The 22,578-nt window shown below is 44.8% G+C and overlaps 1 protein-coding gene across 2 annotated transcripts in view; it reads left to right on the forward strand.

Moving 5' to 3' along the window:
* The window catches only part of TRIP11 (thyroid hormone receptor interactor 11), a 417,310-nt gene extending 395,918 nt beyond the window's left edge, over window positions 1-21,392 (forward strand). For both annotated transcript variants that reach the window (XM_085626513.1, XM_085626514.1), the window contains exons 18-21: window positions 6,801-6,915; window positions 7,010-7,135; window positions 18,297-18,411; window positions 19,479-21,392. In XM_085626513.1, the coding sequence (XP_085482639.1) occupies window positions 6,801-6,915; window positions 7,010-7,135; window positions 18,297-18,411; window positions 19,479-19,699 (577 nt within the window). In that variant the 3' untranslated portion in view covers window positions 19,700-21,392. The remainder of the gene's footprint in view (window positions 1-6,800; window positions 6,916-7,009; window positions 7,136-18,296; window positions 18,412-19,478) is intronic.
* The last annotated feature ends 1,186 nt before the right edge of the window (window positions 21,393-22,578 follow it).

Raw genomic sequence — 22,578 nt, forward strand, 5'->3', positions numbered from 1 at the left:
CGCAGCTCTCGGGTCATGGGACGGGCACCTGTAGTGCGGAGGAACGCCCCTTACTCTGGGGCCCTAAAGACAGGACAGCAAGCGCATGCAGAGAGAAGCTACTAGAACGCTGCAGCAGAAGCAAATCAGATGTGGTTGGTGCAAAGGAGTGAAAATAAAAGAAAAGAAAACAGTAAAAATCCCAGGGAAGTGCAAACTAGTAACACTTATTAGAACATGAAGTGACAATAGTTTGTCAGCTCGGAACAACAGTTGTGGAGCGTGTTCCAGTTGTGAACCCAACAATCGACAGGTTAACCTCCCCGAGGGAGTACAGGCCTCAGTGGATTTGAGCATCACGAAAGGCAGTTGTCCAGTCTCTCCGAGCCTGCCGTCTTTTTTCCCTCCAAACTAGCCGCTATGAGCGATCCCAGATAGTCCTGTCTTCTTCATGAAGCTTCTGAGAGGGTGGTCTCCTGAGAGAGAGTTTGAAGTATGGATCGTTGTTCTTTAGCCATGGTCTCTGAATCCGGTTTCGCTTTGATGGGTGCTCCCTTGGCGCGGCGCCACCCAGAATTATTCTGCTTCCTGCTGTCAGGGGAGTGGACCTTTTGCGGCATCTCTGAGGGCTCATCAATATTGAGTATGGAGCAGGCCTCTTTGAGGGATCTCAGTTGGTGTCGTGTTCCGTTGTGGCGAAAGATAATCCTAAAAGGGATGTCCCCTTGAGTACGCTATTCCTGTTTGTGCAAATGTTCAGTGACGGGGCGAAATTCTCGGCGCTTTTTCAGGGTGATCCATGTGAGGTCTTGAAACAGAACAGGTGAGTGACCCCTGAACTGTACTGACTGCCAGTCTCTGGCTTTACGTAGAATGTCTTCTGTTGTTCAAAAGTCGTGGAAGCAGACCAAATGGTCGCGTGCGGGTTCTTTCCCGGCCGCACGATTGTGTTGCAGCGTCGCTTCATCCGAGAGGTCCAAAATGTGCCAAAAGAGGTCTGCAACGTATTCTTTGAGATTCGTGCCCTTGGCATGAGCCGGCACTCCCCGGATACGAACGTTGTTTCGGCGGAAACGATTTTCCATGTTTTCGTTGTGGCCCTAAAGTTCCAGGTGGTGTTCCTTGAGACACAGGACCTCCTGTTGTACCCATTCTATTTCTTCCTCTCGGTTGGATTGCTGATCTTCCATGGCGGCTACCCTGTCCCCAACCTCTTCAAGTCCCGGCGAACCTCCCGGAGGTCCGCAGACAGCTCCGCCTTCATGGTCTGTAGAGCTCCTCTGAGAGATGCAAAGAGGAACTCTAAGAAAGACTTGGTAACCGGACCTTCTCCATTGTCAGGGTCCCCCCGTTGCTCCCAGTGATAACAGGCAGTTTATCTTGTGGGGCTCCTCGTCCTGTACATGTGCTTGAGTGATCAATCCTTTTTTGCCCTGTTCACGGACATGGTGCGGGTCAGTGTAGACAGGCGGTCAGGAGAGGCAGAGCGGTCGCCCCCAAGACGCTGGTATCCCACACCTCAGGGGGCCACGGCGAAGTCCAAGCAGGAGCACAGGAGTTTAAGGCCCCCCTCCGGGCCAGCAAGGCAAGCCACGAGGCCACAGGGACACCGGCAACCATCCCATGAAGCGGCGAACAAACGTATGGCGAGGCCCAAAGTCCAAGGTGGGGGGGGGGGTCCATGCCAGTCCTTCAGTGGCCCTCCCCTCCAGTGGCCCCCCAGTAGCAGCCACTCGTCCACGATCCTCAGTATCACCAGTCGGTCCGTCTCGCCATGCGTTGAGAGCTAACTTACTTCTGATTGTCCGCCTCTGACTGTAGAGCAAGGGAGGCCACCCAGGCGCAGGGCCCTGGACCCCTGGGCACCATAGCATCACGTAGTCACTAGTTTGAAGTACAAGGCTGAAAGATATCCAGCCCTAGAGTTAAAGCGATCGGGCGTGGACTGAAAGAGATCGGGGTACTATGTTCGCCTTTCTGACAGTCTTTTAGGGCCAGGGACGTGAAGAAGTGATCAATTCGGCGGTATGACTTGTGTACCGCTGAATAAAAGGTGTAATCCCTCGAGGAGCGATGGAGATGCCGCCAGATTTTGCAGAGCGCTAGCCATCAGAGGCCGTCAGACATGAAGGCTCCTGTTTGAGAGGAGCGTTGGCTTGAGCGATTTAAATTTGGGTCCATCACCACATTGAAGTCTCCCCGATCAGGTTGGCTGTATTCGGGGAAGTGAGGGCTGCCGCTAGCGCGTTGAGGATAAAGGGTTCTTGCCACTCGTTCGGAGCATAAGTAGTAGCCAGAGTGAAAGCAAGGGTGCCCCACTGTAGTCTTACCAAAAGCACCCGCCCCTTAATTTCCGTAATCGTAGATATCAGTTTGCCATTGAATTTCTGGGCGAGAAGAATAGCTATCCCGCTCTTCTTCGCACGGCCAGAGGACCAATACTGGTGAGGAAACCAGTGTGAGTGTATGCGGAGGGTGTCTTTGAAAAGCAGATGGGTCTCCGGTAGGAAGCATATATCCACGCCTGATTGTTCCAGGAGAGACAACACTTCTGCACGCTTCACTGGGCTGTTTAAAACCTGGACATTAAGGCTGACGATACGCAGCTCTCGGGTCATGGGACGGGCACCTGTAGTGCGGAGGAACGCCCCTTACTCTGGGGCCCTAAAGACAGGACAGCAAGCGCATGCAGAGAGAAGCTACTAGAACGCTGCAGCAGAAGCAAATCAGATGTGGTTGGTGCAAAGGAGTGAAAATAAAAGAAAAGAAAACAGTAAAAATCCCAGGGAAGTGCAAACTAGTAACACTTATTAGAACATGAAGTGACAATAGTTTGTCAGCTCGGAACAACAGTTGTGGAGCGTGTTCCAGTTGTGAACCCAACAATCGACAGGTTAACCTCCCCGAGGGAGTACAGGCCTCAGTGGATTTGAGCATCACGAAAGGCAGTTGTCCAGTCTCTCCGAGCCTGCCGTCTTTTTTCCCTCCAAACTAGCCGCTATGAGCGATCCCAGATAGTCCTGTCTTCTTCATGAAGCTTCTGAGAGGGTGGTCTCCTGAGAGAGAGTTTGAAGTATGGATCGTTGTTCTTTAGCCATGGTCTCTGAATCCGGTTTCGCTTTGATGGGTGCTCCCTTGGCGCGGCGCCACCCAGAATTATTCTGCTTCCTGCTGTCAGGGGAGTGGACCTTTTGCGGCATCTCTGAGGGCTCATCAATATTGAGTATGGAGCAGGCCTCTTTGAGGGATCTCAGTTGGTGTCGTGTTCCGTTGTGGCGAAAGATAATCCTAAAAGGGATGTCCCCTTGAGTACGCTATTCCTGTTTGTGCAAATGTTCAGTGACGGGGCGAAATTCTCGGCGCTTTTTCAGGGTGATCCATGTGAGGTCTTGAAACAGAACAGGTGAGTGACCCCTGAACTGTACTGACTGCCAGTCTCTGGCTTTACGTAGAATGTCTTCTGTTGTTCAAAAGTCGTGGATGCAGACCAAATGGTCGCGTGCGGGTTCTTTCCCGGCCGCACGATTGTGTTGCAGCGTCGCTTCATCCGAGAGGTCCAAAATGTGCCAAAAGAGGTCTGCAACGTATTCTTTGAGATTCGTGCCCTTGGCATGAGCCGGCACTCCCCGGATACGAACGTTGTTTCGGCGGAAACGATTTTCCATGTTTTCGTTGTGGCCCTAAAGTTCCAGGTGGTGTTCCTTGAGACACAGGACCTCCTGTTGTACCCATTCTATTTCTTCCTCTCGGTTGGATTGCTGATCTTCCATGGCGGCTACCCTGTCCCCAACCTCTTCAAGTCCCGGCGAACCTCCCGGAGGTCCGCAGACAGCTCCGCCTTCATGGTCTGTAGAGCTCCTCTGAGAGATGCAAAGAGGAACTCTAAGAAAGACTTGGTAACCGGACCTTCTCCATTGTCAGGGTCCCCCCGTTGCTCCCAGTGATAACAGGCAGTTTATCTTGTGGGGCTCCTCGTCCTGTACATGTGCTTGAGTGATCAATCCTTTTTTGCCCTGTTCACGGACATGGTGCGGGTCAGTGTAGACAGGCGGTCAGGAGAGGCAGAGTGGTCGCCCCCAAGACGCTGGTATCCCACACCTCAGGGGGCCACGGCGAAGTCCAAGCAGGAGCACAGGAGTTTAAGGCCCCCCTCCGGGCCAGCAAGGCAAGCCACGAGGCCACAGGGACACCGGCAACCATCCCATGAAGCGGCGAACAAACGTATGGCGAGGCCCAAAGTCCAAGGTGGGGGGGGGGTCCATGCCAGTCCTTCAGTGGCCCTCCCCTCCAGTGGCCCCCCAGTAGCAGCCACTCGTCCACGATCCTCAGTATCACCAGTCGGTCCGTCTCGCCATGCGTTGAGAGCTAACTTACTTCTGATTGTCCGCCTCTGACTGTAGAGCAAGGGAGGCCACCCAGGCGCAGGGCCCTGGACCCCTGGGCACCTGGCAATCACCACAGCTCTAGAGCGCTATTGTAGGAGACCAATGCCAGGTAGAGGATTGTGTTCTCGACTTCTCCTGTGGACCAGTACAAGGCGGCCCCCCACCCCAGAGCTCCAGCGGGCCACAAGCTTCTACAATTTCAAATCAAACGTTGCACCGGTGTCTCAGGCCCAAGGCCATATGCACAGATCTTTGAGATGCGAGGCTTGATGGGCACAGATTCACCCATCTCTCCAAGAACTAGCCTCTCACAGGGTCACAACACAGTAGGGGATCCAGGGGCCCTCGTCACCACACTTCCTCTCCGGTTCAGGGACCCTTCTCTCTCCCTGGGGCACTCGCACCTCTTCTTGCTTCATTACGTGCAGTCTGTGGCTTGTCTCCCCCGGCTGGGGGCAAGGCCTAGTGTGACGCAGCAAGGTAGAGCCGAATCTTCACTTGGCACAAGTCTAGCTAGGCCCAATGGTGGGGGAGGGATGAACTTGCAGGCCCCACGCTGTCTCCGGTACTTCCTGCCCCCTCCTCTTTAGACCCACTTGCCCCTCGGGGCTTTCCCCTCTTTATGGGCTTGCCAGCAGTGTTTAATGCGTTGAGGGGGAGGAGAGCTCCCAACCACCCCCTCCCCCATTCATGCGGCCGGGCTCCTCACCTCGTGGTATGAAAGCACCAGCTCAAAGACAGGGCCACCGGCCAAGCGCCCTCAATCGGGGCCTCCTGCTGTGCTCTGAGACCCGAGTGGAGAGATCCTTTACAAAGACTGTGAGAGCACAGTCACACCCAGGGCTCCCCACTTCTGCAGTCCTTTGCGGCCTAGTTACAGCCCCACCGCCCCCTTTCCCCTAGCCACGGGCCAGCCAAGCCAAGCTCTTTTCTGCTGGCTTGTTCCTTCACTGCCGACCTCCTCCCAGTCTGGCGTTCACGGATGCCTTTCGTTCACGGCTGCGCCCACGGGTATTTGGTGGCAGCAGTTCCAACTTCAGGTCTGACCCACACTCCGCTCACTTCTATGCCATCGGAGCTCAATAGGGACCAGCAACAGAAGGCTGGAGGGATGCTCAGCAAAGCGGTAGTTGCAGAGAGACCGAGAATTGCGTCTCACCCGTCCGCCATCTTGGACATGCCCTGCGTTTAGTTTTAAGCAATGATTTGTCATTCAGGTTGCTTCTTCAATGAGGCACTCAAGAAGTTTTCCTCGAGTCTTCTCAGGATTCCCACCCAGTGAGATAATCAATTGGATGTCATCCGTGTAGCATGTGACCTCAAAGTCCAATTTCGAAATGATCTTTGCAAGAGGCGAAACAAATATATCAAATAGAGTAGGGCTCATCGAGGTGCCCTGGGTAACTCCACAGTTAGAGATACGAGGGCTGGATCTACAGGTGCCTGTTGTAGTCTCTGCGTTTTATCTGTTAGAAAAGAGCTCAGTCACTTAAGAGTGTGTGAATAAAACCCCCAACTCATTGAGTCTTTTGATCAGCAAACTGGGGGAAACAGTATTGAAGGCTGCAAACAGTTCAAGTAGGATCAGGGCCGCAGCCTTGCCCTGATCAACTATCGACCTGATATCATCCAATACTGCGAACAATGTAGACTCCATGCTGTTGTTTGCCCGAAAGCCCGACTGAGAAGGATCCAAGTGCCTATTATTTTCTACAAAATCAGTCAACTGGGTATTCACCATATAAGGAAGGAGGCATACGGGCTGATAATTGGATAGAATAGACATATCTATACCAGTTTTCTTTGCTTCCTTCCAAATCCTTGGGATAGCTGCCTCTTCGAGAGATTTATTACAATTTTTAGTAAAATGGGGGCTTAATGTATGAGCTAAATCAAAATATATGAAATGAGAGTAGGATTAAAGAGGCCACATCCAAGTTTATTCTAACATCAGGGAGCATAAGCGAAAAAGTAAATTGAAAATGATCTGTCCACGTAATAGGGACAATGTCTAATATTTTTGTAGATGCAATATTGGAAAACAGTAGATCTAATGTATGTCTTGCTGTGTGGTTTGGACCTTTAAATCCATTGTTTGAACTGTAACATACCCATGTCATTCACTAAACGTCTGCATAATTCATTCTCAGAGTTGTCAAAATGCACATTGCCTGTTGATCCTAGTGTATTCTGTTAAGAACAACTGTATTATAGCATTGCTTTATATTGAAATACAGTTACTGAACCGGTGGCATTTAAAAATTTCCCTTTAGTTGCCTCGTTACTATATTAGTCTCTCTATTATTAATGCTTCTTCACTTTCATTTTGTGGCCCTTGATTATATGAATCAAGAAAATACGAAATTAGATCATTGAATTCTGACCTTAAAATCATAATGATATCAGATGCATTTATTTCTTCTGTGTTTGGTTTAGGGTTCTGATGAGAAATCTTTTCATTGGGCATTTTCATACACCCAAAAATAAACGGCACGAGGTTCTGCGATTGATGGGCAGCATTTTGGGTGTTGAAAAGAATGATATTGATCAGGTAAGACAAAGAAAATCTGCCAGTGTTCTTAGTGTATTTTGGAATTAACAATTGCTTAATAAAACGTCTCTATTTAAAAAAATATATTTTTCAGCTTTTGACAGAGGACCAGCGTGGTGTCACCAGATGGGTTACAGGATGGCTTGTTGGTGGAGGATCTGGTTCGAAGAGTGTTCCCAGTACACCACAGAGGCCAACAAACCCTTCGTTTTTCAACAGTGTAAGCAAATGCAAAGGCATTTTCCTTGCCAAGTTATTATTACCAGAACTATACTGAGGGATTGTTAAGTATTAATTATTTTATTGATGCAATTAGAATGTTAGGTGATCATTTTGAATGTTGCTACACAGTTGTAATGAATTGTACTTAAATCACATTTATATAGCGATTACTAACCTTGACATGGTCAATAACGCTAGAAGTAGGGTTGCTGCACCACTCCCAAAATGACGGTGCTGGAGTTCAGAAGGTGAATGAGTACTAACAATGGCTAATATATCACAAATACAAAGGAAACCATGCAATGCACCGCAGACATTCGGGTCGCCTTTCTTTTTCAATTGAAACAAGCATTGGCATAGCCAATAGGTCTCGCTTTTGGGACCTTATAAGTGTTTAGCCATGCATCAGTTGATGTTGTTGCACCAAGGATATTGTGCTGCATAACTAAATACTTAAAAGGTCCCAGAAGCGAGACCTATTGGCTATGCCAATGCTTGTTTAACATGAGAGTGAAGTTTGCTTTTCTCCTCTGACTGCAAAGTGAGAGAAGTTTGTAAAATTAACTATTTGACAATCTTACTGGGGCACAGGGAGTGTCAAAGAAACACGCTAGGATGTCAACCAAAATTTAAATACCTGTAAACGAACTGTACAAATATTTCAAAATGCATCAACAGTTAGGTATGAAACAAATGAAGCACTTTTTCTGTAATTTAAAAGTGTGATGGAAACGAAGATTTTATTTGGATCAAAACATTCAAGACACTTTATTCGGTGATACACAAATGATAAATATTTGCTGAAACCAGATATCCACACATTATCATTTGTGTGCTGAAAAAATAGGATAAGTAAATACGGTGGAGGAGGATTAGATATAATTATATTTTAAAGAGAGATTTCACTGAAGGGAAAATTGTGATTTATTAGTAGAATGGGTTGAGTAGATAGGTTAGAAAAAAGGTTAGGTTTTGCAGTAATGATTACTCAGGGAAGTTTGACTTGTAAGGAGGGGGTATGGTTAGCTTATTGAAGGATAGTAGTGAGTATGGTGGAAAGCATATGGTAGAGTAAGATATACTCAGAGGTACAAAGGCAGGCAGAGGAAAAAGTGTATGAAGTATAGGAAATGAAAAGGTAGGAGGGAGAATAATCCCTAGCTATAAATCAGGTTTTCATGCAGTTTGTTTTGGAATATTGAGACCGAATACAACCTGGTGAAGTATAAATGTAATTGCTTCTGTAAAGGTGATATAAGTTGTAGCCTCTTCGGTTGTTCCGTTTGGCTGTTGATGGTGTTGATACAGTCTGTCAGATTTTTGGTCTATGATTGCTCGAATGAGTGTGATTGTGGAGAAGTAAAAAGCAGGAGTGGAAGAAAGACAATAACCATTTTGTGCCAAGCACCTATAAAGGAATTTGTCAGTATGTCAAATTGTTGTATTTCCCCTGCCGCAGCTGCCAAATCAACACCAAAGCTTCTGCTGTTTTTAGAACCATTGTAGTGAATGAAGAGAATTCTTCTGAAGTAGGACAAGAGGAATCGATCTTGCAGTGAAGACATTCCATCAATCATTCAGATCATGTCTGACTACACTACTGCTGTCTGCTGTACATCAATATACAGGGCAGAGAGGGGTCGTGAACCATTGGTTGGATTTCGGCTTGCCTGTGGCAGTGGGCTCAACAATGTAGTTTCCCCAATGGCTTCACAGTTGATGTCTACCTCGGAGTAAAAGTTGATGCTCTGTGCCCCCCTGTGCTTGGAGGACCACCCAAGAATACTTCAACCTCAAGTGATAGACTCTATTTTCTCCAAACTGGAGTATCCACTTTTGGATCTCTTCACACATGGCCTGGAACAGGAAGTGTTCTCGGTTTTATGACATGCTCTTCCCTCTGAATTATTCTCTGGGGCACCTTCAGATACAGCTGGTCACAGGCCCTGCTATAGGCATTTCCAACGATCCTACTTCTGTTGAATCTCCTACAGATGGTTGAGCAAGCTCAAGCACAGCTCATTCTTATCACCCAGTCTGAGTGAGGAGGATCTGATTCACCATTATGTTGGCACTTGTTATTTATCCTTCTCACCCCCTCCCATGAAGAGTGGATCTGTTTTCTTAGCAGGATTGTTAGACACTAGTCTTTATAGCCGCAGACAGAACGGTGGCATGCATGGAGGTAGAGTGGTGCCAGCTGGAATCCTTTTCCTTGCCACCTGAAGTCTCAGACATAATCTTTGTGGCTGTTAAACCACTTAAACACTGAAACCAGTTTGTTATTTGGTGCAAGTCAAAATGTGTGCACTCTGTTGCCCAGCAGGGCCTAGTAGTCTCTACCAAAAAAGGATATTTGGCTACTCCATCTGCATTTGTGTTTCTTCCCAACTAGACTTCCTTGTTTAAGTTGCTGCTAGCAAGCCTTTTCTGAAAAGTTTACTTTATTTGATTCCTCTCAGTGCATTGATTTTTCTTCAGTGGGATCTCATTCTTGCATTGACTTTTCTAATGACATCCCCATTCAACCTACTGCACAGTTACCGAGCTCAACTACTCACTCTAAAAACTCTCCTTGATGGTATTGACTTCAACCCAAAGGTCAGAGAACTTTATGCACTCTTGGTTTGACCTTCATTTACGGGTATTCTATCTAGATAAATTGTATTTTTGTATCTGTTTATCTTTTCTTCCAAGAGTGGTATTGGCTTTTCACATGTGGCAGTCCATGACCCTGCCATCCTTCTTCATTTCTCTTCATCCCACCGAGAAAGAGGAGTGGCTGCATAGTCTGGACCCCAGGCATGTGTGCAGTATTCTATTACATATATGTGACAGGACAGAGTGGAGGATCAGATAAATGTCCAATTTGGTGACTAAATGTACCATTTTATGTTGGGCCCATGAAACCTATCCATTGAAAGCCAAGATCTTGCTCCAGGGACCATACATTGTGAAATAGTAGACAGAGACTATACAATTGCAAAGCACTGGTTACCATAATGTATTCAGGAGCATGCATAGCTATACAAAAAATAAAAAAAAGTTTTATTGCAGTTTTTGCATTTTTCTAAGATATAGCTCATTTTTTCTACTTTTTATGCTTTCAACCTACTGCCAGTTTGTGTTGGCAAGAGGTATTTAAGCCCCTGGGGGATTCCAGAAAGGTATACATTTCTGAAAAGTAGACAAAATTCTAAATTCAGCAAGGGTTCATTTCAGTAGGTCCCTCAAGTTTCCCAAATTAACCAACTTTTAAAATATAAAAAATTGAAAAATGAGTAGTAAAAAACAGCTATTTGTGACAACATTTTTATCTGTAACTTCTTGTCGCTCTGGCCTTTTACGTCAGCTAGACTTTTCTGGTTGCAGGAATATGTATAGGATTTGTAGGTTCTCTAAGATCCCAAGGTACTCAAAGTCAATAACTCAGCTGCACCATTAAGTAGTTTTTCATTGTGTACGGAGTATAGAACTATTCACATGGTAAAATCTAAAAAATGAAAAATGGGTTTGAGGACAATGTGGGTAGTTGCAGATCTTTGGCCTTCGCTCAGCCGCCTCCTAGGAAAACCTAATACACTCACACATTTCTGAAAACTAAAACATCTAGGGGTGTCATGTCTAGTGTGACATCTGGGGTTTTTCCCCAGAGGCCCTTGCAAATCTCAAACTGTGCATAAAAGCAGAGATTTTCCTCATATTTCGGTGAGGGAAAGTTCTGGAATCTGCAGGGATCCTCACAGTTCCTACCAAATGGTACCTCACTTGTTTTAGTGGGCCTTGAGCCCCAACAGACAAAGGCCCAAAATACAGGTGGACAGATCATATTATTCCACCCAAAACCCAATGCTCTTCTGCAGTGTTGGTGACTGCAGATTTTGGGCCGTAGCTCAGTTGGCTACCGAGAAACCTACCAAACCTGAACATTTCTGAAAACTATACACCCAGCGGAGTCCGGGGAGCTGTGACTTGAGTGGCTACCACCAGGTTTTTTTTTATCCAGAAGTCTTTGCAAACTTCAAATGGTGTCTAAAAATACGCAATTTCCTCACATTGGTGTGATGGAAAGTTCTGGAATCTACAGGGAACCACAAATTTCCAGGCACTCCGCATTCCCCGAATTCTTTCGATAAATCTGGCACCTCACTTGTGTAGGAGGGCCTAGTGCACGTGACAGGCAGGGACCAGAGGGCAACGTGGACATATCAACCTTTTCCCCTGAAAGCAAAACTTTTTTTTTTAATTTGGGTAGCTGTGGAATTTGGGCCCTTAGCCCAGCTGGCACCTAGGGAAACCTACCAAACCTGCACATTTCTGAAACCTAGACACCCGGTATAGTCCAGGGTGGTATGACTTGTTTTGCTGTCATCAGCTTCTTTCCCAGAAGCCTCTGCAAAACTCAAACTTAGGCTGAAAACACACATTTTTCTCAGATTTGTGTGATGGAAAGTTCTTGAATCAATAGGGCGCCACAAATTTCCTACCAACCAGCATTCCCCTAAGTCTCACAATAAAGTTGGCACCTCACTTGTGTGGGTGGGCCTAGTGCCCGCAACAGGAAAGTGGCCAAAAGACTACATGAACACACAAACTTTTTCCAAGGAAAACCAAACCTTTTTTTGTAATTGGGTAGGTGTAGATTTTGTGCCCTAGCTCAGTCAGCACCAAGGGAAATCTACCAAGCCTACTAGACATTGCAGAAAAGTAGACACTCCGGGAAGTCCAGGGTGCTGTGAATCACAATAATACCACAAATGTTTCTGACCCACAATGCCCTGCAAACCTCAAACTTTGCCTCAAATTGAACATTTTCCTAGCATTTTTGTGATGGAAACTTCTGGAACGATCCCCAAAATTCCTAATACCCATTGTTCCCATACTTGTCCCGATAAAAACGTTTCCCCCATTTGAGCAAGACGTAGCTCGGGAAGCTCTTTCCCGGCAGCCTAATCTGAAATATAAAACCAGCATTGGCATTGCCAATAGGTCTCGCCTTTTGGATCTTATAAATGTTTAGCCTTGCGGCACATTATGCTGCGTGCTGTGGCTCTAGGGATTGAAGAGCTAAACAGTTACTACACACTGGTTTATGCAGCCTGATTCAGGAACGCTGCTAGGCTCGACCTAAAAAACACAGAACTGAAATAGACCTTGCAAGTCTCATTCAGTGCGTTGGGATCTCATTTCTATATGCTCTCGCTACTGCAGGAGAATAAAATAATGCATCAGCCACTTTTCACAGGCCAGCCTCCGGCTGGCTACATCATAGCAGCGACTTGTCTCTGAACTCATGTCTCCACACCTCCCCCAACTCTCATGAATCACAGTCGCTCTGTCAGTCTGCTTCCTAGTTGTATGGAGCGGAGGAGGTGTTGATGTGTGTCGACACAGAGTTGGACATAGAGGGAGGGGAAGGTAGGGGACTGGCAGGCTGCTAAAAACAGCGACCCCGGCTCGTGAGAACCTATTGGAAGCACTAAACTAAATCACTGGTGACAAGGTAGAGGACGTTGCTGTTTGCTAGACCTTTATGCAGACAGTTATTTTTGCTCTTCAGAAGATTGGCGCCCTTTTCCAGGTCACCCAGGCCAAAAACTGTACCTGCTCCTAGGGAATGCAAGATGATGTCAAACAAAACTTGAAATGTAGCCATGGATTGCATTGCTGCCATGGAATACATTAAGAGATTTTACAGTGATAGCTGATAAATTGATGAGTGTTTCGCTAGTCAAAGGTTTGAACAAAGAGACCAATAGAGACCCGTTTCAAAGTTATTTTTAGGGTGAGCCTAGCGCAGCGCGCATGCGCTGCTCTAGGAAAACGACCTCTTGGAATCACTCTGGACTTTCCACACGTTTCTTTTTCTGCATTATTTCAATTGGTCTTTGCGTGTGTCTTTCTAAAAAGACAGCTCCTAATTGGGCAAAGGCGGCTGCATGTCCCACCTTTCCCAGTAAATGTATCCGCCTACTGCTTGAGGTTACGAGCAGGAGCGCCATCTGTGCAGGTCATGTCACCATCTGTTTTTAATCAGCGCGTTCGCCGCCTTGCTCACTCGCCCCGCTTCTCTATCGCACAATTCTTTTTAACCAACCCTCCCTTCACATGCCACATGCACACGCACAGCCCTGCCAATGCTCTGTTTGCAATGAGAAACTTGTGCATTCACTGGTATGCTAGGCCCATTGCTGTTGACTTGTAGAAGGAGGAAGACAATCTTAACTTTAAGGCAAGCACCCTATTAATCTTATGTTTGACCTCACAACTGCAGGTTCGAACCCTGCGCGTCTGCTCAGCCTTTCATCCTACTAGAGGCCGACAAACTAATTAACATTCATTTGGTTGACAATAAACATCTGTTACTCAGCACCAAGATGCTGCATACTCCAGCCCCGCCTTCACTTGCATACTGGAATAACACACTTTCGGCTCCTGATTTTCTCTACTGTGCTCACTTTCTGATTTGGTACTGGCATTATATAATGTAATCTCAACTTTAAGGCATGCACCCTATTAATCTCATGTTTGACCTCACAACCGCAGGTTCGAAACCCAGCGCGTCTGCTCAGCCTTTCATCCTACCAGAGGCCGACGAACTAATTAACATTCATTTGGTTGGCAATAAACATCTGTTACTCTGCACCAAGATGCAGCATACTCCAGCCCCGCCTTCACTTGCACACTGGGATAACTCACTTTTGCCTCCTTTCAATTCAGCTCCTGATTTTCTATACTGTGCTCGCTTTTTTGATTTGGTACTGGCATTATATAATAGGAGCCAGCAGCTGCGGCGTGCAGGCTGCCATCTGTTTTGGGTCAGGTTTCATTTCCAGACCTTGCCGCTTTCATTAGAAGGCACGTCCACTCCACCCCACCTCCACAAGAGTGCGCTTTCGTTTTCTCTAAAACACAAAGGAACAGAAACTAAATCAATTACGGTGACATCTTACTTTTCAGTGGAATCGTCAGCACCGTCTAATGAGTGGGCCTTGGACAACAAGCCTACCCTGGAAGGCAACAAGCAGCTGCTACAGTACTTAAAGCTCCTTAAAGGCCACTCATGTCTTGGGGAGGAAGGGAACGATCCTCGTGGGGTTTCAGTAAATAGCTACATTGTGATGCTTAACCATTTGTTGACCGGATGATCATGCTTCTGGTTAAACAAATCAGAAGAACGTTCGCAATCAGCATTTTAACCTAACTGTTGTGGAGAAAAACCAAACATCTACAGCAGGTAGGTCCAGCATAACTCTACAGAGTGCATCTTTTCGCTCCCCCACCTCAGAAATCTGCAAGCACTTCTCCTTTCATTCCTTTTTTATTTTTTGCATTATGTAGCACGAATAAAGGTATCAAAGCACTTTACATAAGCTCTAGTTCCATTACAGAAATCTGCCCAGTGGGTGATGTGCTGCATGGCTAAACACTTTTAAGGTCCCAAAGGCGAGACGTATTGGCTATGCCAATGCTTGTTTAATGGACCCACCTCACTAAATGACTTGCTCATTCATAAGACAACCTCGTGCATGAATGTTCTCAAAAACCAATATCTCAAGATGTCCAACGTCATGTGTCACCAGTTCACGAATGGTCGTTTTTCTTTGTATTCTGCCACTAGGTGCAGGTGCAAGTTGGGAATGTTATGTTAATGCTTGCAGACTTTATTGCAATTAGTATGGGCTCGCACGCTTTAGCAGTTCAGAGAGGTTAACACCCAGTTCTTTAGATTTAGTCACAGATTGGACGGAGTCTGTAAACAAATGTTACAAATATTCATGACTGGGTGAGACACCCCTCCCCCCCCCCCCCCCCCCCCCCCCCCCGGAAGAGACACTGGGTGAAGTCTGTACAACAGCCTACTCACACGAAACCGTGTCAGTGAGTTGTGCGTGGCAGGGTGGAGGCACCTGGACGAAAGTGTGGCAGCACTCTAGGCTTGGCCAGTAGTGCTGGGGAATCTGATAGTTCACATGTAGGATCCCAGCACCAGCCTCAGGAGTGTGAGTGTGAGAAAGAGACCTTGCCTGTGACTCTGGTGGTACGGTTTTGTGAGTGCAGCTCCTGCATGTAGCTGTGTTTGTGTGTGTGCCGCCTGTATGCTGCCTGGACCTGTCATCCCACTCCAACAGTTATTGCTCTAATCTCTCTGCTGGAGCCTGACAGCCCACGCAGCCTGCTGCTTAATCTCTGATCTCCCTGCTGGGCGCTGTCAGGACCCGGCTCTTCGTGCTCTGATCTCCCTGCTGGGCACAAGCAGAGGCCAGCTGCTCCTGCTCTGATAATCCCATGCCTTCCAACCCCAAAGCTTGTCAACAGTACATGGGACAGAACACCTGTTCTTATCTCCCTCAGGTATGCAAACGACAAGAAACGGCGTGGGACCATTTGATGAAACATAAGAGTGCGCCAAACACACGATATGTAAAGCCATGAGTAGGGTATTTGTGACAGGGGCACTCTCCACCAAAGTCAAAACACACCCAAAGCCGGGACAATGACCAGCATTTCACGAAAGAAAAAGCAATTTTGATAGGCACTGGAAGGAACAAATGGAAAGCGATGGGCGTGGTCTATGCCCCAGAGTGGATACACCATGCCTCCGAGAGTAGCGCATACGCGCTGCTAGGCTCGACCTAAAAAGGAAAACCTATGGTGCTCGCACCAGAGGATCCCATAAAGTCCTCTCCAGCTTCAGCCAATAGCCAATGGGCGCACTGGGAAGGGAGGGCAGGATTCAGGCGGTGGCTGACACACCCACACCTAAGGATTAATTTAATTTAACATTATTTCATATGATGATTCATTTTAAGAGTCAACCTCATTATTTTCTGTTGAAGGATGTTGCTGTACCAGTGGATGGCCATATATAATGCTGTACTGTACAGAAGTGTAAGTTACTGCAAAATACGGGTGTTTGAATACCAAAAAGTAGTAAACTTACTCAAAAGTGTAAACTTACTGAAAAGTGCAGTTTGTGAATCAGGCCCACTAGTTTTTTGGGGGGTTATTTTATTTTTAACCAGAGGCCTAGTTAGTCCTTTAACCATATTCTTAAGTACTGATCCATCTTCTTGGATTTTAACTTCAAAGTGTAATTAAGGACTTTAAATAAAACTTCTGTTGAACATGACAAATTTTCTTTCTGCCACAGTATTGCACATCATTTTTTTTAATGCATATAAACCACACCTATGCTCAAGTTTCCAAAATAGTGTGCCACTGTGAAGAGATTAATGTAGTTGTATGAGAAACGCCTTTACATTGATCCAGTTCTGCTATGTCAACAACAAGACATTACTAACAGTGTTGGAGTATGTTTCCGAGGCATATATTTGTAACAAGAACGTGCACTGACAATTTTTGTGAGTGTCCAGTACATACAGGGCACAAGTCGGGGGTACATGTGGGTGGACGGTGTCCACCCACTATTTTCCCAGGGTGGACGCTATCCACCCTGCCAAGAAGTTGGGCCCCTCTAAAAAATATGCTGAATGCGTCCCGGTGTAATTTGCAAACACTTGGACACATTCAGCAGAGCCTGCACGTTGTTGTCTGCTTTCGATCGCAACAACGTGCAGGCGGGAGGGGGCTTTCTTAGTTTAGACTCCTGTGTGGTCTATAACAAATGTCCAATCTGAGGGGTCATCAGGCCTCCTTTTGTTGGAGTCTCCTGGTTGGGATCAGTCAGGAGCCTCACACCTAGAAGCAAATGTGGCAGAGGGGAAACAAACGCTCACACCTTGTTAGCACTTCACACTTACTTAAGAGAGGCTGCTTTTCACTTTGTTCAGGCTCTGTTTAGGAGATATGCGTGCACTGTAAGAATGTCAGATGTGTTGGTCTTTCCCAGTGCTTACACAAAATAAATGCAAAAACAACAGTTGATGGACAGAATGCAGAACTATGTCATACATTCACCCCAGTACAGGGATCTGGGCCTAAATCCATCGTTTTTTTTGCTCACCATGCCATTCCAGTTTGAACCCAGCCATATGCAAATCAGTCTTGACCCTGTGCCTCATGGGAACAGTCCAGCCCGAACTGCCGAGCCAGGTCCTCCCTGGACTGGAAACAAGCATCCTAGGACTGGTTTCGGGGTTTCATCCCTCTTCAGCCAGGATAGCTTGATTCCAGTGGCATGGAGAGCACGGGGCCCACGTCTGGGCATACCCGTCCCACTCGGGGTGACAAATGCAAAAACAACAGTTGATGGACAGAATGCAGAGCAATGTCATACATTCACCCCAGTACTGAGATCTGGGCCTAAATCCATCGTTTTTTTGCTCACCATGCCATTCCAGTTTGATCCCAGCCATATGCAAATCAGTCTTGGCCCTGTGCCTCATGGGAACAGTCTAGCCCGAACTGCCAAGCCAGGTCCTCCCTGGACTGGAAACAAGCATCCTAGGACCGGTTTCGGGGTTTCACCCCTCTTCAGCCAGGATGTTCAACACTCCGTCCATCATCCCATTTGGTTTTGCTTTGTTCACACAAAATAAATAGCGTTTATATAGTGCTGAGGAGGCGTTGTAATAATTTAAATATCACTATTTTCTTCTTGTAAAGCACTATGGGTAGAGGATGTTTACGCTGACAAAAGGCAACATTGTTAAATGTGCAGCTTACAAAAGTGTGAATCTTCTGCCTAAATCAGGAGGGTTTGCCTGTATACTCGAAATGTTCTTTAATATACTCATGATAGAAATATTTAACAAATATGTGAGGGCTTAAGTTCGGATGTCACTTCTTATGATGCCACTTCCTGTGATGTCAAGCGCCGTGATGTCACGCGCCATGATGTCACACGCATTCTGATTAACTAGGTTAGTCCCCCCACTTCTTTTTAATTTATTAGGTGTCAGTCCAGAACCTTTTTCAGTTGCGCCGTTTGTACTGGATCAAACTTCTCAAACGAGGAGTTGGGTAGTGCTCAGAAAGTGAATGAACTCTTACAGACTTTTAGCTCAGTTGATGCTATTAGGATTACATTTATGTTTACAATGATGGGTTTTAACTTGCAGCTCTTCGCATTCACGTTCATTGCGGGCATGTAACTGTATTTTAGCAATGTTTGCAGCTGAATCTGCAGAAATTCAGTACTATAATCCAATCAAAAAAGATAACTGTGGAAATAAAATGGTCCTACTTTTTGTCAGTCTTTTTCAGAATTGTTTGTAAAGTTCTTGGAAACTGAATCACGTCCGACACTTAAACTCTCAATGCAGGACATGGTGCATTTAGGATCATCTGGAACGACCACGAACCCAACAGGTGAGTACAACATTCGACAGTGCACAGGGCCAAGACATTAGTGGCACCATATCAAATAGTTTACATTTTCAATTCTTAGTTCACTAATATCTAATAGTAGGACAGTCTTTGAGTTGTTTAAGCTACAGACAATACAGTGGAAGCCACATACACAGTTGAGATTTACATTTTACCTAACCCTTTGTTTAATTTGATAGAAAGACATTTTATGATATTCAAGACAATATATTCAGAAAATATATTTTAGTGAAACACTAGTTTGTAAAGGAAAAGCGCATTCGACTGTTGGCTGAAACATTTTACATTTTCTCAATACTGTTTGAAAGAATAATTGCACCCTGTTTCAGAAACTCTGCCTACCTCTGCCATGATCAAAAAGGCCCCTTTCTTTTTCGCAGGTTAAGGTGGAGTGTAAGTGATGCAGCGAGTTTCTGACCATGTAAAGGATGCCGTAAACAGGACTCTTTGCTATTGAAGTTGCATTTTCCCATTAGGGGAAAGGACACAGTACGACAGCTGTTCTTACCCTATAATAACTAATTATAATACTCTATAATATTCCTTTAATTGTAACCTTCGCCATGCAATTTTCCACTTGTAATTATTGCTGACCGTGTATGCTTTTGGTGTAAGCAATGCCTTGACACGGTTGCCCTGCTTCGAAAGTAAGCATTATTTTTATATTTCTCTAAATTAAATATGCTTTATAGTGACTGCCGAGGCGGGCTCTGGTTTCTTTTGAGTTGGTACCTCTTATCAACTTTCAAGTTACTACAGATTATGATGATTACAGGCGTGAAGGCAATTGATTTAGCACAAATACGTGCACGTGTTAAGGGAGGAGCATATTGTGCATGCCCTGTGCGTACTCGAGTCTCGTTTAAGAGTCGTAGGCACCATTGAAGGGAAAAAATTGTCTCAAAGAGTAAGTGCTTGTGAAACACTCTGGATGGACCCATGTGTGAGCACAAATTCTTACCGGATTGCAGATTTACTTTAGTGTACAACAGAAAAAGATAAACTGTCTTACACTGCTTATTGTGTTTCTGTTTTGTTTTTTGCCACAGGGATTAAGGAATCGGGGGCTAATCGAAGACAAGATTCTAATCCATTTTTAGCCCCCAGATCTGCAGCTGTGCCCCTAATCAACCCAGCATCCCTTACTGCAGGAGGATCTAGCCACCTACTTATGAAACCAATTTCAGATTCATTACCCACCTTCACGCCTCTGCCAGTCTCAGCTGATGCCAGTGCTGGTTCTGTTCTTAAAGACCTCTTGAAGCAATAGACAAATCGACACCTTCAGGGGCATTGTAGCACTTTAACTATAATGAGAACTCTACTCACTTGTATAATATGAACACAGCAAGGCCTTTTTGAAAAGCCTCTAGGTTGTTAGAAAGTTGTACTGCGTTTTCCTGTAAATAATGTTGTTAAGTTACATGTTGGGTTGAAAGTGTGAATGTTAGAAGCAAAGCCCTGTGTCAGAGGGTCTTAAGGGTCTTCAGAACATCATCCCAGAAAATACGCAAACGCATGCACAGCGCTGGGATGGAAAAAAATCAAGCAAGCAATGTTAACCTTTGTAAGAAGGTTCTGATGCTAATTCCTTAAAAGCTGTCAGTTGAATGAGGCATATATGATAATCATTCAAGTGCAATATGTCTGATCAGCAAACGCCTTTCAGTTCCCTCATCGAATAAAAAGCGTTATCAATTATCTCTGCTTTTATGTGGTTGAAGGAGCAGAACAGGTTTAAATTGTTGTTATAAGTTTGGAACACTGGAAAGTTTCCATTCAGCATTGTTGATCCTTTGCCTTAGTATGCGTGTTACTCTGATGGTAAATGTATATACCACTACTAAGTAGTGTTTTTCTAATTATTGAAGGAATGGAGATGGTGGGTGTGGTGTCAAATGTTTTCTTTCCTTTTTCTAACATGCAAAAGACAGTTTAGAAATATGACTCACTTATACCAAAAACATCTGTCTGCTACGCCCATTATGTTGTATCAAAATCAGGAGAGTTCCCTATAGGTACAGCGGATGTGGGTGCATTCCAGAATTTCAGGATATCCACATACAATTCGTAGAATGAATTGGAATGGTAATCAATAATCTGCGGCTATGTAATGTAATGTAAGTAGAACCCAGTTTTCCTGGACCTACCTTAGACATCTCTGATGTTAACAGATTTACTGAAGAAGAAAATACATCCTTTTACATATATTATTGACAGCAAATCCAAATGTGTCTTTTTGTGACTAATATTTTTCTCCCAAGCAGATCTGTATGCTGGTTAAAAGCATGTGTATAAACCACATACAAAACTATTAGTTCTGCCAAATTTGTAAACATTGAAGCTGTTTAACACTAGCAGACCAAACTCCGGGCAGTATCTAATTGTTAGTATAGAAACCAGCATATGTTACTCATGGGCGATAAACTATATAGAGTTATATTTTGATGTGTTAATACTGTATGATGCTACAGAATGTGTAGTTTTTTACAAAATCTCGATTAATGACAAGCATGTACATTTGTTCCCTTTGCCATCCTCAGTTCAAACAGTGTTTAAGGGGTGAATTATAGTTCTATATTAGAACTGCCTGCCTGTACTCTTAATCCCTGTTGACAGTTGTATTAGCAGAAATAATTTTGTTTAGTTTAATTAAGTTTAATTGTATTAAGTGGACTATATGGCCAATAAGCTTTAAAAGGTGAAAATTGACACAATTTTATTTATTCCTTTACAAATTGCAGTGCAGTTCTCTGAGTTTTTCGTCTGTCACGCCTTCACAATATAATGACTCCCATTCATTATGAGGTATCTGCTTCCAGTGAAGCTTCATTTGCTAAATAATATTGCAACTCTATATATACTATCAATACTTAATGGACTGGAAATTTGAAGTTTGCACAAATCAAGTAAATTTTCAGGTATGGTTATGTTACAAAAACAATAAAAACTAATATAATGAGGAATAGCGCATCTAAATGTTTTTTTCCAGTGTGTTTCACAGTGTTGAATATTCAAAAATCAAATTTTATTTTACCTTGCTCAGTATTATTTGGAGAAAACTACGAATTATAGCGGATAAGTGTTATCAGCATATTCTTCATATCTGAATTATCCCATGAAGAAATGCCTACTGCTCCAGTAATACCTTCGCATTTATTTCAGGACCAAGTTGTGTCCCTTTTTAAACAACGCAACCGGGCATATGCATATTGTTGTACATTCTCACACTGATCCATTTTCCATGATTATGTATCAAGTTAACAAATATTCTTACAAGTGTCGTAACTCAAACTTGTTTTTCAAAGTGTGCAAAACACTACACAGCATCAGGTACTAAGATGTTTGTGATCTAGCTGTCTGATGGACATTCACGCCTGCTTTATGTTATTCTTCATTCCACAGAAACAGCATCTGTACCTGTAATGGCAGCAGCGTATTTTTGTCCCAGGATGAGGAGGGGTAGCTTAGTTTGGAATGAAGGATTTAGTCCTCCGTTTTTGGAGTTACTGAGAAAGGGATTCATGAAGAACTGTGCTGTGGGAACTAGAAAAGGTCAATATATTTTTTATTTAAGCACAGGGGCTCAGAACAGCAGATACGTGAAAACAAGCACCAATCAATCATATGCCCCTCTCTGATTCCTAGGATCAGGAACTATGAAGCCGCTGGTGTAATCATCCTAGTCTACTTGTGGCCTACTCTGTTCATCTAAACTCTTCTTAATAAGAGTTAACATGGCAAGGAGAATTCCTGGCTACTCATTTTCCCTCTCACAGAGGTGTTGGCCTTCTACTCTATGAAGTAGTAGGAGACCCAGATTCAATGTCTGTTATGTCTGTAGGGACATGCACTGTAGCAGTGTGTTGCACCAGTGAGCATTAAAGGGCTTTACAGAACTTGAACTCAGTATCTTACAGACAAAACCAAGGAGTGTAATATTGGTGATATGGAGACGTGCTTTGTAGATTTAACATATTACACCCTGGTCCTCCTTCCCATCAGTTATTCCCTAACTCGGAGTCCACCCCTGAGTGCACTTGTGAAGGAAAACATAGGTGCTAAATACTGCACAGAATGGTTCTTTAGAAGTTTTTTTAAAATTCTGTATATTACATTTTCAACAGGAAATTACAGAATTCACATAGC

Source organism: Triturus cristatus, chromosome 9, assembly GCF_964204655.1.
Source record: "Triturus cristatus chromosome 9, aTriCri1.1, whole genome shotgun sequence".
In the NCBI taxonomy this organism is placed as follows: domain Eukaryota; kingdom Metazoa; phylum Chordata; class Amphibia; order Caudata; family Salamandridae; genus Triturus; species Triturus cristatus.